The 18,737-nt window shown below is 41.9% G+C and overlaps 2 protein-coding genes across 7 annotated transcripts; both read right to left on the reverse strand.

Moving 5' to 3' along the window:
• Window positions 1-975: 975 nt before the first annotated feature.
• znf830 (zinc finger protein 830) lies at window positions 976-2,599 on the reverse strand. Its single transcript, XM_017471920.3, has one exon. It carries the CDS (start codon window positions 2,502-2,504, stop codon window positions 1,503-1,505), a length of 1,002 nt encoding a protein of 333 aa, XP_017327409.1. The 5' UTR covers window positions 2,505-2,599; the 3' UTR covers window positions 976-1,502.
• Window positions 2,600-4,985: 2,386 nt separating this feature from the next.
• Window positions 4,986-17,472, reverse strand: LOC108267642 (serine/arginine-rich splicing factor 11). Of its 6 annotated transcripts, XM_053681564.1 has the most exons (13): window positions 15,091-15,224; window positions 13,443-13,511; window positions 12,141-12,860; window positions 11,730-11,839; window positions 10,308-10,376; window positions 10,160-10,209; window positions 9,957-10,078; window positions 9,774-9,861; window positions 9,040-9,159; window positions 7,405-7,494; window positions 6,858-6,935; window positions 6,123-6,300; window positions 4,986-5,792 (listed from the first exon to the last, which is right to left on the reverse strand). In XM_053681564.1, the coding sequence occupies exons 4-13, from the start codon at window positions 11,802-11,804 to the stop codon at window positions 5,601-5,603; spliced, it is 1,062 nt and encodes a 353-aa protein (XP_053537539.1). In that variant the 5' UTR covers window positions 11,805-11,839; window positions 12,141-12,860; window positions 13,443-13,511; window positions 15,091-15,224; the 3' UTR covers window positions 4,986-5,600. The 6 variants fall into 6 exon arrangements, with proteins under 6 accessions (XP_053537539.1, XP_017327410.1, XP_053537537.1 ...); XM_017471921.3 differs by lacking the exons at window positions 12,141-12,860; window positions 13,443-13,511 and adding an exon at window positions 17,172-17,471; XM_053681562.1 differs by having other exon boundaries at window positions 12,141-13,721.
• Window positions 17,473-18,737: the final 1,265 nt, after the last annotated feature.

The following is an 18,737-nucleotide window of genomic DNA, read 5'->3' on the forward strand; positions in this document are numbered from 1 at the left end:
ATCCCAGTCCCCTGACCTGAACCCCATAGAAAACCTGTGGGGTGAACTGAAGAGGAGACTCCACCACCGTGAACATCGAAATGTGAAGGATCTGGAGAGATTCTGGATGAAGGAACGGCCTCATATCCTTTGCCATGTATTCTCCGACCTCATCAGGCATTATATGAGAAGACTCAGAGCTGTTATCTTTTCAAAGGGACGTAGCACAAAGTATTGACTATAAGGGTGCTAATAATTGTTGCACACCTATATTTAACAAAGATATTTTGGGATAAACCTGTGTTGTGTTTGTAATTGTTGGATATCCATGAGAGGAGAATATTCTTGTGAATTTTTTGAACAAAAGATTAAAAGGTTAAACAATAAAGACCATTTTTCACAGCCTTCTTTGCTCATATTTTCCAAGGGTGCCAATATTAGTGGCGGCCACTGTATTTACAAACGTCAAAATGACCGATCGGTTTTGCCGATTAAACGGCACAGATAACTAGAGCTGGGCGATGTGACAGATATATCATATCATATGCTTCTTGAGGGCATTTCTAGGTTACACGGTGCACATCACGATACATCATTTAGCTAACAAAATGTCTGCAAAACAGCAGTAAAAATAAACCAAACACAATGATAAACGGAGTTCGACGATGCTTTTCTTTAACACAAAGTTTTCAAAAATGCCATCAAATCAACAGCATCCATTCGGTCCCATTTAAGCTGAAATTATTAAAAACTTTTATTTTTTACCAACAATATCTCAAAAAAGTAATTGCGTAATCATTTATCACAGTATCGGTATTATATTCCGTTGTGGGCGTGGCCTCTCGAGGCCAAATAAAAACTGACAAATTTTGTCGTGTTATTTAAAGTGTTTTTTGGTTCAGTTTGGATGTACATCTTTACTTGCATATTTATGAATAGTTTATATAAATGTATAAATATTTATTTTATTTAAAATACTACAGTACATTTTCGTGGTACAGTCAGTACTGTTTATTTTTTGTAATAAATTTCAATGATATTTTACTTTAAGTACGTTTTCATTCAGTATCAGTTTTTAAAGCTATCGGCAGGTAGGTACCGTCCGACTTCGTTATCGGTCTCGGTGAATCTAGTCAGAATACCGTGGAAAGCACTACATTTAAACAGAAAATGAAAAAAGTTTTATTTTACAAAAGACAACCAAGGAGTAGTTTATTGTAGATTTTCTTTTTCTAGTTGTAGTTCTAGTAGTCTAGCAAAAATGATTTGTTCAGAAGTTTCACTCTGCATGACGTACAGTACACACTCTGATGTTCACGCGTTTTTTGGGGGGCAGGAGGGGGAAATTCCATGAAATCCCACGTGATGAAATTTCAAGCTGTAATAGCGAACTGGAAGAAAGCAGGACAGTCGGACGGGAAGAACGACAAACTGAGCTCTAACTTGTATCTCTCACACCGAAGAGATACAAATCTCCACATTGCGCCAGGTCTTCACTGGAAGGTTTGGAAAGAGACGCGAGGCTATGCGAGCGCTCCTTTGGCTCTCCAGTCTCTACCCAACACATTCATCAACTCCTCCTCATCTTCCTCCTCCTCACCACTACTTTCGGAGACGTCCTCCAGCATCTTATTCTTCACTTTGTTCTTGACGGCCTCCTGTCTGGCGCGCAACACCTCGACCCTGCGCAGGCACTCAATCTGCTCGTCGATTTCGTCGATCTGCCTCTCGCAGCGCCCTTTCTCGTCCTCCTCGGCCACGATGGCCTCCGATTGGCTGGACACCTGCCGAATCTCTTTCTGAAACTCCTCCCACTCTTTGTCCATGTGGTCCTTCGGAGTCTCCACGTTTCGCACCTTGGCGTCTCGGACCGGGTCATCGAAGAAGCCTTCGGGAATCGCCTCTGCCATTTTGGCTATCTTCTTTACGGGTTCCGCCGCCTTGGCTATGGAGATGGATTGCAAGTGAGACACGGCGGGGGCGGGGGTGGATGCGACTCCAGGGACGCTGCTGTCGAAGAAATCAGCAGGAAGTTCATCAGACGCAGGACCCGGCTGCTTTATGTCGCTTGGAACTTGACCTGATTTATCATCATCATCATCATCATCATCGTATCCAGCTAGGAGTCCGAATCCTGCACTTGGTCCACTTGTAGCAGTCTTACCCTGGAGGAAATCAGCACCTGAGGCTTTAGGCTTTTTCCCATCATACACTTCCGGTTTTGCAGCTTTCCTCTTCAGTGTGGAAGTCTGTGGAGCTTCAGGGACTTTCCCCACGCTCTGCTCCTGTTTGAGCTCTGACACTTTATCTTTGTGCTGTTTTCCCAGCACGTGAGCCTGCCACAGGATCTCGGTCTTGACCTGCACGTTACACAGCACGCAGCTCAGATGACCCAGGCTGTTGTACTTGGCGTACGGAGACTCGACGCGTTTCTGCCGCTCGGCCTGCTGCTTCTTCTGCCTCATCAGCCGCCGCAGTTCCTCCTGATTCACCACCTTTTTACCTTTCGCTGCTTTAGAGGCCATGGTGTGAAGCGTTAGCTTGAAATTATCGTGTCTAACATCGAGCTGTGCGGTTGGGCTTTGGGCGCAGGAAAATGACGTCACTTTTAGAAGCCGACGGCTGCGTTCTAATCTGCGTCATTGTCGCGCGCGTTCGATAACCGCTGTGACGATGAGGGGTTTTTTTTTATTATTATTATTTTTTTATTAAAATGTAATGTCTATAGATGTAATTATATGAATAATTATATGAATACATTTATGTGGATGAGGTAATTAGTCACCCAGACCAGTTTATTTTAGATACTGGAGGTCTCTGCACTATATCTATCTATCTATATATATATATATATATATATATATATATATATATATATATATATATATATATATATATATATATATATATATATATATATATATATATATATATATATATATATATATATATATAGAGAGAGAGAGAGAGAGAGAGAGAGAGAGAGAGAGAGAGAGAGAGAAATATATATGTAGATATATATATAGAGAGAGAGAGAAACATATATATGTAGAGAGAGATAGATAGAGAGATAAATATATATATATATATATATAGAGAGAGAGAGAGAGAGAGATAAATATATATATATATATATATATATAGAGAGAGAGAGAGAGAGAGAGAGAGAGAGAGAGAGAGAGAGAGGTGAGTCAAATGAAAAATTCAACCCATTTAACTTTTTTTCCCCAAAAGGCACCAGATTAGACCTCCTCCAAACACCAGAGGGCTCACTTTATTAGGAACACCTGTACACCTCAGCCATCATGTGGCAGCAGTGCAGTGCATAAGATCATGCAGATAAAGGTCAGGAGCTACAGATAAGTTTCACATCGACAATCAGAATGAGGAAAAAAAAACGTGATCTCTGTGATTTTGACCGTGGCGTAGTTGTTGGTGCCAGACGGGCTGGTTTGTGTATTTCTATAACTGCTGATCTGCTGGCTCTCTAGAGTTTCCTCAGAATAGTGCAATAAAGGAAAAGCATCCAGTGAGCAGCAGTTCTGTAGCGGAAATGCCTTGTTGATGAGAGAGGGTCAACGGAGAATGGCCAGACTGGATCGAGCTGACAGAAAGGCTACAGTGACTCAGATGAGCACTCTGTACAACTGTGGCGAGCAGAAAATTATCTCAGAATGCACAACATGTCGAACCTTGAGGTGGATGAGCTACAACAGCAGAAGACCACATCAGGTTCCACTTCCGTCAGCCAAGAACAGTAGAAGACTGGAAAAATGTAGACTGGTCGGATGAATCTCGATTTTTGCTGAGGCACACTGATGCCTTGAGTCAACAGTCCAGGTTGGTAGAGGAGGTGGAATGTTTTCTTGGGACACTTTGGGCTCATTAATACCAATCAACAGGGGTGTCCAATCTTATCTGCAAAAGGGCCGGTGTGGATGCAGGTGTTCATTCTAACCAGCAGAAGCCACACCTGAGTCTAATGAAAGCCAAATCAACTGATTAAACAGGTGGAATCAGGTGTGGCTCCTGCTTGGTTGGAATGAAAACCTGCACCCACACCGACCCTTTCCGAATAAGATCGGACACCCCTGCCAATCAATCATGGCTTGAATGCCACAGACTATTTGAGTATTGTTGATGACCATGTGCCACAATTTACCCATCGTCTAATGGCTACTTCCAGCATGATAATGCACCATCACAAAGCAAACGTCATCTCAAACTGGATTCATGAACATTACAATGAGTTCAGTGTTCTTCAGTGGCCTTCCTGGTGACCGGCTCTGACTCCATATATAGACTCCTATCTATCTATCTATCTATATTTATCCTGGTCAGGGCTGTGTTGGACCCAGAGCATATCTTGGGAATACACACTGGATGGAAACGTTTGTTATGACTAACAGCTGAATTGTGAAGAATTACAATGATGCTGAAGTATTTATGTGGCACACAGGGTGCGGTCACAGCTCCAGGGTTAATAGGTGGATGAGCTATAATAAATTGCCTCTAGGTGTGTGTGCACATTACACTCTTACAGCAGACAAACCTTTGTGCCAGAGGCTATCAACTTGAAACTTTCACGTGATTACTTTATTTATTAGGTATTTATGAGTAACTGAATTTATATTGAAGCATGCAGCATTATGTTTCATGTACGTTTTAGCACGTGTTTATGTTTACACACGTCCTTTAACTCTTTAACGTGTCAGTTCGGTTGCGTGTTGTATTAAGCCCTGTTGCTAATCGACCCCTTGTGAGATTAATGAATCTGTAAACTATAAAATACCAGGAACTAGTTAGAAACCAGCTGTAGTTACAATCCACCTACCGATGGCTTCTCATTCAAACATCACGCTCGAATTTTCCCAGAATATAAAACATTAAAATATTTATACACCATCTTCCCTATGACTTGTGAGTAATATGTACAACAAAAAGGCATTTCAGTTGTGAAAGGGAAAAAGAAGAAAAGAAAAAAAAAAAAGATGTTCATAAACATGTTTGACTCAAGTGAGTTTATTTACAGTATAAAAAAATTCAAACTCCAGGATGGCCATCTACGGAATATGAAGCCTAGGAATATAAAGCACTAATCATGTACATGTCTCATGAACTCGTTCTATTTAAAATGACATTTACGCCAAATCGGTATCAAAACAGATGATGAACAGGGGGAAGGGGGGAGAGGGGCAAAAACTTTCTCCAACACAAAAACGAGAGATCTGTTTACATTAAACAGTATGTCCTGTTAGACACATTATTAAGAGTGATGACAAAGAAATAATAAAAAAAACAAACCATCTATCTGTGTCATTTACTGAAAAACAAAAAGAGGGGAAAGTAATGTAGGAGTCGTCTTGAGAAACACTGAAATTAACCATCCTTCCCTTTTAAGGCCAAAACAGGAGAAATTATATGCGATCAGAAGATGGAAAGAGGGAAAAAAAAAAAAAAAAAAAAAAAACAGGCTACTTCTGCTGTTACTGAACCCAAATCGGTCAGGTCTAAACGATCGAGAAACAGCGAGGTTAAATTCGGAGCTTATTAAAGAAGACGCACAGCCGCGAGGGCGAATCGAAAATCAGGATGCTCCTCCATCAAAAGTTCGTTGGGTCTCAGTCGCTCACGTCCATGTCCTGTTCTTCGTGGTGGTCGTCCCCGTTCTGCTTGGCCTGTTTCGGGGTGTGCTTGCTGCCGTCGCCGTCGTCGTAGCGTGCGGGAGAGGAGCCCGAATCGTCGGAATCCTTCGCCTCGCGCTCCTTCTCGCTGTCGTAGCCCTGCTCCTCCTCGTCGTAGTCTCGCGTCACCTGCACAAGATAAAGCAGCCATGTAACACTCGCACGTAGCCCCGCGTTCACACCGGCGAGCGACACGTAGATTCTTGTAGCAGCAGCCGCAAGAATGTTTACACGGAAGTGAAAATTGTGTGACCTACATTACGCGTCGGGATTCTTTAACAGATTAGCAGCGCGCGTTAACTACACGAGCTCGCCCGATAAGCCTGTACCATCTCTACGTCACGTTCTAACTACTTAAACAGATCACACACACACACGTTATGACAGTTATATAAAAAATCAGTTTTGCATCATCATCAAATTCACAAAGTAGACTTAACGAGAGCATTTCGACAGCACCTTCACGTCTCGTTTCTCGCTATCGGACGTCCGCTCTCTCTCCTTGTCTTTGCTCTTTTTCTTCTTGGTGGAGGAGCGGTCGGACTCGTCGCGACTGCGCTCGCGGTCCACTCTCCTGTCCCGCTCGCGCTCTCGGTCCTTCTCCCTTTCCCGATCTCTCTTCTTCTCCTTCTTGTGTCTGTAGGAGAAAACAGGTGGGGAACAATCATGACGCACACAGTTTACTCTGAAGTCTCACGAGACGAGTCACAGGAAGAGGCCGACTTACTGACTTTACGAGCCGCCGCTTCGATATTTTGTAACGTTACCGCAAGTCACGTTAAATGAATACGTGCCTCCGTATCCACCTCCGTTAAACAAACGAGCGCAGTGTTTAGTGGATGTTTTTGAACGCAAGCTCGGGGTTTCTGATTGGAGACGTGGCTCATGACGACAATCACGACGACAGCGGGACGCTTCAATGCCACGGTTAAATTAATACGTACCATCTACCTCCACTCAAACTAGTGCCGTCTCAAATTATTCATTATATTCAGCATATTTGTGATGCAACCGATTTGTGAGTGAAAGCTGTCAAGTCGAATTTTTAGCTCAGTAATTATTTAATTTTTAAGAGCTTCATTATTTAAAAACGGATTTTTACAAGTTTTTTTTTTCCCTTCAAAACCCTGGTTTTTATAAGGTTTCTATGTCAGCGGTGGGGGGGGTTGGCGGAGTAGTGTGAATAAAACTCACCTTCTTGGTGATGGTGTCCTGGATGCTCTTCTCTTAGGAGATCTCCGTGGAGATCGGCTGATGCTCCTTCTTCGTCTCCTGTGTTAAAGAGAAAAACGGATAAACCACACGTCTAACACCACCACCACAAAAAGTAGCATGTGAAACATAATAAAGAACGCTTTAGAAGCATGAAAACACCAAAAGGGGGTGTCTAAGTGCAGTACTGAGACAGGTTTATGAGTTTGAGACCGGTCTGAGAAGCTTTCAGATTAAAACCCAAAAATTCATCAAATTATTTTACAGCCCCGAAGGAATATCGAAGACTCCTCATATCCTTTCAAAAATAAATTAAAAATTTGCGATTTTCTTGCCCCCTTGCAAATACAATACAAGCAATTTCATGCAAAGATGAATCAATACATGCATTTAGACACCACTTCCAACAATCTCACACAGAGGAATGGGTTTGGCTTGAGACAGTGTAATAACTATAAAGTTATTAAAGCTAAGCACATGAGGCTCCCAGCCGGAGCGTGGAGAAGATGGTTGAGGTTAAAACATTTACCGGCTCGTGCTTCTAGATCTCCTGGCGGTGCTGTAGCTCTTTGGAGGCGTTTTAGAGCGTTTCTTGTCTTTCTCCTCTTTCTTTCTATCCCTGAGGACGAGAGAGAAGCACCTTCATGGCGGCCCTTTTTTTTTTTCGTTTCTCCATACCAGACTTTTCTACGCTCGCCAGAGGCCAGTTTCCTCTGCGTCGCTCGGCTTCGTATTAAAACACTTTGGTGAGTAATGTGGTTCAGAGGCGCGAGACGGCCGCGTTAACACGCCGCGGTAATCAACACGGCACATTTCTATCGAGTTACTGAGCTCATTTCGTGTTTTCTTTCCCCCTTTCTTTTAAAACTGTTTACTGCACAGCATTCCCTGACACAAAACATGCTACATTTTAAGAGAGCTGACTGATTCATTAATTCAGCTGCATCTTTAAATGAAGTTTCCTGGTGTGTTACCTAGCAACAACAACGAATTCTGTTATTGTAAATGGCCAGATTCACCAACCATCTGGCAAAATAAACATCACACGTACTGCAGACTGTCACCCGAACTAAAGAAGAAGAAGAAAAAAAAAAAACCCTACTTCAATAATTTACAGATAGCATTAGGTGGGGGCGATCTGGCAAAAAGTATCACCATTTCTTAACGCTGGATCATGACGTGATTATTTCACGTCGGTGAAAGCCGCATCCAGACGAGACTACATTTACAAGGAGTAACGTCCGTATTTTACAGGTGCTACTCCGTGGTTTTACTTCCGTCCTCCTCTGAGAAAATTTACAGGCCCAATAACCCACCAAACCTCAGCAGTCGACTCGTTTTTTTAGTCCGCATACACATCTATGATATTCTATGCAGATGTTGCCTCACGTTGGGAAAAAAATAAAATAAAAATATTTGACGGCTGCTACTTGCCATGCATTGTATATTTAGTCTCGTAGGGCGCGCATCAGCGACTCTGCTTCAGATATCAAACATCCCGAATAAAAAAAATTTTTTAAAAATGAAAACCCCACGCATTAGCAGACGCACACGACTAACGACGAGCAGGAGAAGTTAAATCGTTAAGAAAAGCGAGATCCTGCATTGTGATTAAAGGAGACGTTATGATGGAAGTTACAGGCGGAAAGCGTTATTTTATATTCACACGCGCACAAGATCAGCTCGAGTAGTTACTTCGCTGCCGGTACCTTAACTATCTAACAACACTAAAATATCTGGGTTCAGAGGAAACACACCCAACTAGAACCTCGCTCCTCCTGTGGCCATTTTATCGCTGTCCAGATGTGAGACTTTTACCACTGACGAGAAAACGTATCGCGCACGCCTCCATGATCGACCGGTCCGATCAGAATAAGGCTTAAGTTACTAAACACAGCAGCCAGACTCGGACCGCTATGGCCAAGGTAACTTTCTCAACCAAGTTTAAAATTAACGTGCACTTTAATACCAAGAAATGACATGGAGTTAAATAAATAAATAAATAAAATGTCCGCATGCTACTCTTATAAAGCGATGGACAGAAAACGATTTAAAAACGACGAACAGGGTAAATGTTTGTAAATTAGTGTGCTGTGCGAGATGACTAAGCTTCCCGTTAGTACTATACACATGAGTCTGTGGCAGTGCTGAGACTCTCTCGAACCTGGATTTGCTGGAGGAGCGTCGGCCGCGGTCTCTGGAGCGGGATCTCCTCCTCCTGGGGCTTCGGGAGCGTCTGCGGCTCCGGGATCGCGAGCGTCTCCGAGACCTGCTGCCCGACCTCCTACGGAGCGAATGTTCAGTTAGAGCACTTCAGCGTTTGAGGTATGTGAAACTAGCATTTTCTTGCATCAAGCTACATTTAGGAAAGGAGCCGGCCCTTTGCGGTTAAAAGACTGCAAATTTTTTTTTTTTTTAATGTTAGAAGGAAAGAAAAAACAAACAAAACACTTTTGACCTTTTTGGACCGAAACCGAATAACTAGTAGGTTGCATAAAAGTGCGTGCGCGCGCACACACACACACACACACACACACACACACACACACACACACACAACAATAGCTCGCATGGTGTTGGGTGATACGACTATAATATAATATGATATCAAGATAAGTCACAATACACTTCTGAGATATCATGGATATAACGTAATTGTTCTTAGTAATAATTATAAGCAGCTGATGTGATGTTAAATTTGTACTTAATCTTTAAAACTGTTACTTAATAAAATATTACTTAATCATTTATATGTACATTCCTTTACTGTAAGTATGTTTATGAATAATAAACTAATCAATACAGTATTGCTGAGAGTGTGAGAAAATATAGCCTATACATTGTGTATCATAGACATACCTTTGAGAATCTAACGTATTTAACGTGACGGTTTATTACCTGTGTCGGGAGCGAGAGCGGGATCTCCTGCGTCTGGATCTAGACCTGGATCTGGAGCGGGAATGCTTGCGCTTGCTGTCTTTTTTACCTGAAAAAAAAAAATTAACACCACTTCTATTTCTGCACTTTATCGAACAAGGAGGGAAACGTCGCAGTTGTGTGTTTTGGGGACGATGTACTCACTGCCGGGCTCGATCGCAGCCGAGATGAGCGACTGCGCCTCTCGGACTCTCTTCATGGCTTCCTCGATTTCCTTGTTGGAAGCGTCTGACTTCAGACCCATGCTCGCTGCCATCGGGTTCATCCTGCAAGACGACAGGTTTTTAAGTCAGACTCGCTTTGGAATACGCGTTTACACAGATACCTGACAAGCATGGCAGACTCACGTTGGATCCACAGACGTCATCAGCTTCAGAATCTGATCAGCAGAGAGAGCCTATAAAAATAAATAATAATAAAAAAACATCTCAGGTCATGCTGCAAACGGGGGCAATTGAAATGAATTAACAGTAAACAAAAGCCATGCACACTCACCTGGGGGGCCATGCCGGCTCCAGGTAACATGGCGGGACCACCGAGCGCACCCAGAACACCACCTCCCATCTAAGAAAGTAGACAGTGGGTTCTTTAGTGTTTTTTTTTTTTTAAATGACAGTCATACCAAGTCACACCTATAAATATACAGAGCGTCCCATAAGTCCATCGTCATACACTTTAATCTACGTTTTAGGTTTTAGAACCTGTCATTCCCCAGGGATTGGTTCAAATACTAGGTTCAACATTTTATTGTTGGTGTGATATTTAATTTGACACTCTGAATTATCTTTTGTTTACTTCATCCATCAATGTGACACTTGAACTTGTCTACCACTCATAGGTTTTTGCAAAGTTTTTGTAAATAAATTTAAAATAAACCTATCAATGAATCGATTGTCAGCTCAGCTAACATGATATTTGTGAATGCACGCGAACAACCAAATTGATTTATTTTAAAACATCTCATTTGAATATATTTTGATACATTTAACAAAAAATATATATATATATTATATACATACTTAAAACATTTTAAAAACATTCCTATGGACTACCTGCAATTACAACACTGACCAGTAGGGGGTCCGCGGACACGCTGCGCTAGACAGTGGAGTACACGGTGCATAGTGTAAGTGTACGGTACGTCATTTGGGACTTTAGTATTTACTCTCCGAAGCGTGTTTTTGGAACAGAAGTAACGTAGGCAGTAAATGTACCGCGTGCAGACCAACTAATCGATGCGATTCATTGACAATGGTTTTCATAATCGATTAGTTATCGCATCTCTACTTCTGATGTCTATCCTTTTGCATCGTATTTTTGCACATCACGTGCACGGTTAGAAAAAAATAGTCCATCCTTCCCTCATGCTTTTGACTGAGCGTCGTTATCTAGGACGAGAGTTTATGGAGGTGAGGGGGTTTAATCGGTGAAACTATGGTACGGTCCTCTCTTTACTGAAGATGGCAGACTTTAAGCAACCAGCTGTACAACTCATGGGCGTTAACACGACTCCTACACACACAGCATGGCCAAAAGTATGTGGACACCTGACCATCAGACCCATACGTGGCACCTTCATCAGCGCCTGATCTAATCTCAATAACGCTCTTGTAGCTGAATGAGCACGATTCCCCACAGCCACGCTCCAAAATCTCGCAGAAAGCCTTCCCAGAAGAGTGCCGCTTATTATAACCGCAAAAGCGGGGAATAAACACGGAACGGGGCGTTTAATGAGCAACGTTCGGGTCAGGTGTCCACAAACTTTCGGTTGTTCTGTCGCCAGACCTGGCTCGACGCAAAATAGCTGCCGCTGTCCTTCGTGTAAAGCTGAACGACACGGACCTTTTCACATAGCAAAGGGCTAAAAAGTAATGACACGCCACAGCTTTAAAAACAGGATTACAGACTGCGTGTTACCGATGCAAGAGGGTTGGGGGTCGGAAGCAGTCCTCCTCCTGGAAGAAGCCCGGCCACGGCGTTGGCAGGCGCCATCAGCGACAGAGCTTTCGACTCGTCCGGGATCACACCTTCAAGATGAAGAAAGTCGGAATTAAAACCCGAGACACGAATCTCTGACAAGCTCAAGAAGGGGAGAGAGACAGAGACACAGGACAGAACATTCAGATTTTCAGCCAATAAACATACTCGCCTCCAAATGCCATTACCACCTGCGTCTCTTTCTCTTATTATTACGTATCTTTTGATTTTTTTTTTCTGTCCAAGTCACAAGACTAAAATGGGGAAATTTCATTTAAAAAAAAAAAAAAAAAGAAGAAGAAAAAAAAAAAAGACACACTACTCCAATTAATACTGCCAAGATGTGATCACCTGGACGCGTGTTATTTAAGTCATGAACCAAACGTGAGCGAGCACAGTGGCTTCTCCGGGTGATGTGCTTTCAACTTTTCATATAGACGTTTTATGAACAAGCGACTCACGTTGGCAGCTTCGCTAAAAGCACACAGAGAAAGATCGAGATACACAACACAAAAACACGTTCAGAGATTGTGGCGATCAACAGTAAATAATGCTTCAAAGTACTTTTTTTTTCTCCTTCACTAAAATCACTTACAAAAAAAAAAAAAAAAGAAGAAGGAGGAGTTACGACTACACATTCAATTGCACGTCACGTTTTAAACTCTTTTGGGCTTTTGCTGGAGACTGTCCTTACCTGGTGTCTCGCAGGATCGCTAGCCTAACCACAGCACACATGCTAACACGTGCTCTTACATCACATTACGCTCTTACAGCAAATGCTTCAAGTTTTTTTTTTTTGTTGTTGTTTAAACTTCAGTCCCAACAAAAGCCTGAAATATTGTGCGTGTACGGAGGATGATATTTCACAATTTGGTCAGGTCATAACACATGGATGAACTTTGCAATCTTGACAACATTTAAAAGAAAAACAATAATGAACAAGCACATTAGGGAAGAAGATAAAAAAAAAAAAAGATTTGCTGCAGGAGACAAAACTGTAGGGCTGTATTTTCGATTTTCATTTTCGGGACACGGCCTGGTAAACAGGACTGGCAGAGCCAGGAAAAAGAACTGTAAAACACAACAACAAAAACAAAGAGACCACTGTTAAAGAGAGGAAAGAAAATCACACCCGTCTTTTTTTTTTTTTTTTTTCACACATCATGTGGAGTCCACCTAGTACATCACAAACCACATAGCTAACGTGAAAATGCTATTTATTTATTTCTTTATTTATTTAGCCTAACTTCCTCTTCCCTCAGGAACCCAATCCTAGCATCATGTGTATTTCATTTGATATGAAAGATGGAAGAAAGAAAAAAAGAAACAGCTTATAATAATATTTCATATGTACAATGTCTGGATCAATCCATATGGAGTCACTTCAGTGGTTTAAAAAAAACAAAAATAAAAAGGAAATGTTTGACACAACCACAATGTTTTATGTGGAGAACTAGTGGCATGTCGGCAAACTACGCACAATTAACATAATATACACCTAGGAGAAAGAGAGAGGGGGGGAGAGAGAGAGAGAGAGAGAGAGAGAGAGAGAGAGAGAGAGAGGGGGGGAGTAATACAGAGAGAAACAAACAAGAAGAGAGGGGTGGATTGGGGGCAAAAAGGTGTGGCGGCTGGCGTTTTGTAATTGCCTACAGTCGCCTGTTGGCAGGGAGAGGACCACTTTCAGCCTTCAGGGAGGGGGCTCTGCGTTTGCCTTCTCCACTACAAAAACCACACACACACAAACAAACAAGAGAACATTTTTAATAGGAGACAGTCTAAAATGATGAACTGGTGGTGGTGGTGAAGGGGCACGACAAAACATGAGCAGGATAATGAATATGAGCGCGTTTGTCCGTTTTGTCCCCTTTGTAGTACCTTTTTTTTTTGCCGCTTGTCTCGGTCTCGGCAAGTCCAAGATCCTGGAGCAGACTGTTGATACACTGATAACTTTAATAACCCTTATATACGTTCATGTGTATGTGTTAGAGCAAGAGATACGTCCTTGCAAGCGCGTCCCGCTCAGGGCTGGTATTTTAACCACTACATGCACGGCAGCGTTCAGAGGAGAGCGTCTGTCCCTTCCCTCTCGTCTTTAATGAAAGACTGCTTAGCAGATCCGAGAGCGCGGTTTAGGAAATGATAAGTCCTGTACGCTGAGATATGCACCGCTTTAACGATTAAAGTGGATAAGAGTATAGTTAAATGGTTGAACTCCCAGCCTAACACACACGGTACTGCACAGTTTAGTACTTTCCTTCCATTTGCAGAGATAGAATATTAGACGACAAATTAAAGGAGCGGTCTGAGATGAACTTTTTTTTTATTTTTACAGCCCTCCAAACCGACCCCGCTCCTTGCCGTGAAACTACCGCTGCATTCGACTTCGAAAGTGGATTTCTACCTTGACACCTTCGACATATGGATTTTGGAGGGAATCATCTCGTAGATGACAAGACTTGGAATTGCGGCCGAGTTGAACGCAGCACGCGCATGCCTCGGGAGTTGCCTCTTACGGAAAAGAGGGCGTGGCAAATTGGCTGAGCAAGAAATAAATAAATAAATAAAAATCGTACACCTAGTCCTAAATGAAAAACTAGCAAGATCAGTCGCTGGGAAACGTGTCAAATCTGTATAGTATTGTATGGTGTGTGTATAGAAATGTTATATAATTACAGGCCCAGAAATGCACTTAAAATGTTACAAACCGCACCTTTAAGCAAATTAAGGAAGGAAAGGTCTTAATCGTGCAGGCCAAAACATCAGCCGTAACTAGGCTTGGTACGATTGTATGAGGAATCACGGACAGACTGACGGAGCCCGACAAGTCGGACGATTTAAACGTCTTTCTACAGGACAAAAACAAACTGTTGTATCTCGTGACGTTTCCTTTCAGCCCGGTACGAACCTTAACTCTAACAGCTACGTTTGCTGTAATGATGTGACGTGTCTGCGACAGGCATTACGCACGTCTGCCCACGCCCACTTTCTTTGCAATGAACCCCAGAACGAACTCGCCGTCTTGATGCACACCAGGCACCATTTAGGAGAGATCAGCAGCTCAGATCATATTAAACTCTAAGGGTAAATTGTTGTTTTTCGGTGCATCCCTGTTCGTCAGCTGCGAGGAGGAAACGTGCACTCTCCGTTTCACTGCCGTATAAATTAGTGCCGAGATACCGGTTCGATCTGCTTTAAACAAGTGATGGGAGGAGTTCACAAAGAGAACCGAGTGTCTGTACATCAGTCTGCCAAAGGAAACACGTGACTGACGTGAGGGCGAATACCGGGAGGTACCAACCTTCTGCGTAGGGCACAACTATAAGAGCCCTGTCCACAAAGACCGTGTTAGTGAGGTGCTGGGAAACGCCGACCGACTCCTGCTCGTTAAACCTCACGAAGCACACGCGCGATGTCACCGGCATGGTGGAGTCACTGCAACACACACAACAGGAATAACCTTACTGTCAATACACATCTTATAGAAGAATAATAATAAAAAAATGAAAAAATAAATAAAAAAAACAACACACTTTTGTAAATACCCGAACGTCAAGATTATCAATTTTTAATCATCAGTAACTGCTTTATCTTTATCTAGCAGTGCCGGTTTTTAACCCCTTTCCTTTTCAAACATGTTTCAGAGGCAGTTGGATGAATTTTCTGATTCTGTATCGGACTAACAGACCAATTCTCCAATTCCGCACTGTATCAGAGACTACTGGACCGCTTTCCCGGTTCCGTATCAGAGACTACTGGACCGCTTTCCCGGTTCCGTATCAGAGACTACTGGACCGCTTTCCCGATTCCGTATCAGCGACTACTGGACCGCTTTCCCTGTTCCGTATCAGAGACTACTGGACCGCTTTCCCTGTTCCGTATCAGAGACTACTGGACCGCTTTCCCTGTTCCGTATCAGAGACTACTGGACCGCTTTCCCGATTCCATATCAGCGACTACTGGACCACTTTCCCTGTTCCGTATCAGCGACTACTGGACCGCTTTCCCTGTTCCGTATCAGCGACTACTGGACCGCTTTCCCTGTTCCGTATCAGCGACTACTGGACCGCTTTCCCTGTTCCGTATCAGAGACTACTGGACCGCTTTCCCTGTTCCATATCAGCGACTACTGGACCGCTTTCCCTGTTCCGTATCAGAGACTACTGGACCGCTTTCCCTGTTCCGTATCAGAGACTACTGGACCGCTTTCCCTGTTCCGTATCAGAGACTACTGGACCGCTTTCCCTGTTCCGTATCAGAGACTACTGGACCGTTTTCCCTGTTCCGTATCAGAGACTACTGGACCGTTTTCCCTGTTCCGTATCAGAGACTACTGGACCGCTTTCCCGGTTCTGTAATCAGATGTTTCTGTACATTTGACCACCACAATATCTATATAAAGCTCCAATAAGAGTCTCAACCCACAATATTTCTGAATATAACAGATATAATTGTTACCTTACTAGCGATTGCACTAACTCTACTTCTTAACGCTATGTCCATCATCTATTCAGTGTATTCTGTTTGAAAGGTCTGAAAGAACATGACTAGATGCATCAAATTTGAACAAAACAAATCATATTGTAGTTGCTCTGTTTTAAATAACTGAAGACAAAGTCAGAATATTTGGTCGGTAATTGTTTATAGGGAAATAACCCGCATCCATTCATTTAATTTCATGTATTAGTATTATTACTGAACCACAGAAGATTATTAAAAATGTCCACAAAACCTCAGACCTTAATTTTACGAATATAATCGGCTAAAAAGCCTTATAACCAACCTGCTTTTTCGCCTTTATTTTATCATTATTATTTTTTTATTTCCTCTATATGCTCCACATTTTACTTAGCTGCAGTTTTGCCATAGTGTTTGTATATTATCATTTCTCCTCAATAACAACAACAGTAATAATAATAATAATAATAATAATAATAATAATAATAATAACAACAACAATGTTATCAAGCTTTAAATGAGCCTGAAAACTGACTAAACGGGACCTGCAGTTTTAACGCAAACAAATAAAAAACACATTTAAATCATTAAGTCGGTTATTTAACAAATAAATATCAAGTATATAACTTGAAAACTATAACAGCATGAACAACACATTAAACGTGTGATGTTTTGTGGCTGAAACTATCACTCTGAGCGGAAAAAGCTGCACAAAAACCACGCTAGGCGGTTGGCATGCTAATCAAGTAGCTATGCTAAGCTAAGCTAAGCTAACGAGGCTAAAAAGCGCGGCCTACTCTTCTTCGCCTGTTACTAAAGACATTACAAAGGATTTCCACCGCATACATCAGCACGAAACGCATATTAGACGATATCTCTGAGATATAAAGCGCAGTATTCTCCTCTGGAGGTTCTTCTACTCACTCAGGAGGGAAGAGTTTGAGCTCCTCGACGGTTCCCAGGAAGCCGAACAGAGTGCGCATCTGCTCCGAGGTGGCGCTCGGAGACACGTTAGTCACCTGCACAACGTTCGTCCCGGAGCTCATCTTGAAAGAAAGAAAGAATAATCACAAGCCCAAACACTGGATGATCTACACAGCGCTTCAGACAGGCGTCTACAAACACCGTGTGAGGAACCGGGGCGGAAATCTAACACTCAAACTACCGCTGTCCTCCTCGCTGCAGGCCGGAGCGCGAGCGCGTCCATCTACTGACTCTGGAGCAGCGGAAGCGTCCCACGGCTACACAAACCGGAAATGCGTCACCAGGCCAGCGCCGCGCGCTTTGAAACAGTTTTTTCCCCCCTCCTCAAACGTCCCTTTTGTAAAGGAGACATATCTTAAAAATATGACTGGAATAAAGTTGGTTGGACGTTCGATATTCGCGGATATGCGGAAATTAAGGGACCGTCTCTAAAGTTACATACGACATTTTTAAACACGTTTCTAACTTCAATAGCATTTGAAGGGAATGACTTACAGTCATATAACCCACTGTAAAGTGTTCAACTAGGTGTCAGGTAATCTAAAAGGTGTGCGTCATACCTGTACATCATTCCCTTCAAATGCTGTTGAGCTTTAAATGATGGTATATTGTGTGTATGGGCCCATTCTGCAGTGAAATTCATGTCTAATTTACATGTTATTTAATAGCTTATTTTGATAAACATCAAAAAAATCTAAAAGGTGTGCCTCATACCTGATGAACCCAGATGAACTCTTTTCAGTTGGATATATGACTGTAAGTCACTCCCTTCAAATGCTATTGAAGTTAGAATCGTGTTTAACAATGTCGTATGTAACTTTAGAGACGGTCCCTTAATTTCCGCATATCCGCGAATATCGAACGTCCAACCAACTTTATTCCAGTAAAAATGTGTATTTATCTCGCTGAGTAATTGTTTTGTTTGTTTCATATATGAATGTATAAAATTCTAAACAGTCTTGCGCAGGGTTCTGACCAGTTCACCAATTTAAATGGCAACGATAAATCGATGATAAATGATGATAAATTGATTATTATCTACTATAACTGATGATAAATCGATTATTATCTACTATAACTGATGATAAATCTATTATTATCTACTATAACTGATGATAGATTATTATCCACTATAGCTGATGATAAATCGATGATAAATGATGATAAATTGATTATTATCTACTATAACTGATGATAAATCGATTATTATCTACTATAACTGATGATAAATCTATTATTATCTACTATAACTGATGATAGATTATTATCCACTATAGCTGATGATAAATCGATGATAAATGATGATAAATTGATTATTATCTACTATAACTGATGATAAATCGATTATTATCTACTATAACTGATGATAAATCGATTATTATCTATTATAACTGATGATAGATTATTATCCACTATAGCTGATGATAAATCGATGATAAATGATGATAAACTGATTATTATCTACTATAACTGATGATAAATCGATTATTATCCACTATAACTGAT

The sequence above is a fragment of the Ictalurus punctatus genome, chromosome 7 (assembly GCF_001660625.3).
Source record: "Ictalurus punctatus breed USDA103 chromosome 7, Coco_2.0, whole genome shotgun sequence".
In the NCBI taxonomy this organism is placed as follows: domain Eukaryota; kingdom Metazoa; phylum Chordata; class Actinopteri; order Siluriformes; family Ictaluridae; genus Ictalurus; species Ictalurus punctatus.

What these genes read in the sequence shown, in the direction of transcription:
- znf830 (XM_017471920.3), bottom strand. Translation starts at nt 2,504, where the DNA reads ATGGCCTCTAAAGCAGCGAAAGGTAAAAAGGTGGTGAATCAGGAGGAA.
- LOC108267642 (XM_017471921.3), bottom strand. Translation starts at nt 17,293, where the DNA reads ATGAGCTCCGGGACGAACGTTGTGCAGGTGACTAACGTGTCTCCGAGC. An exon ending in AGTTGTGCCCTACGCAGAAG is followed by an intron (nt 11,840 to 15,090) that starts GTTGGTACCTCC and finishes TTCATCTTGAAG; the next exon opens with GTGTGATCCCGGACGAGTCG. An exon ending in GCGAGAAACGAGACGTGAAG is followed by an intron (nt 5,793 to 6,122) that starts GTGCTGTCGAAA and finishes TATCTTGTGCAG; the next exon opens with GTGACGCGAGACTACGACGA.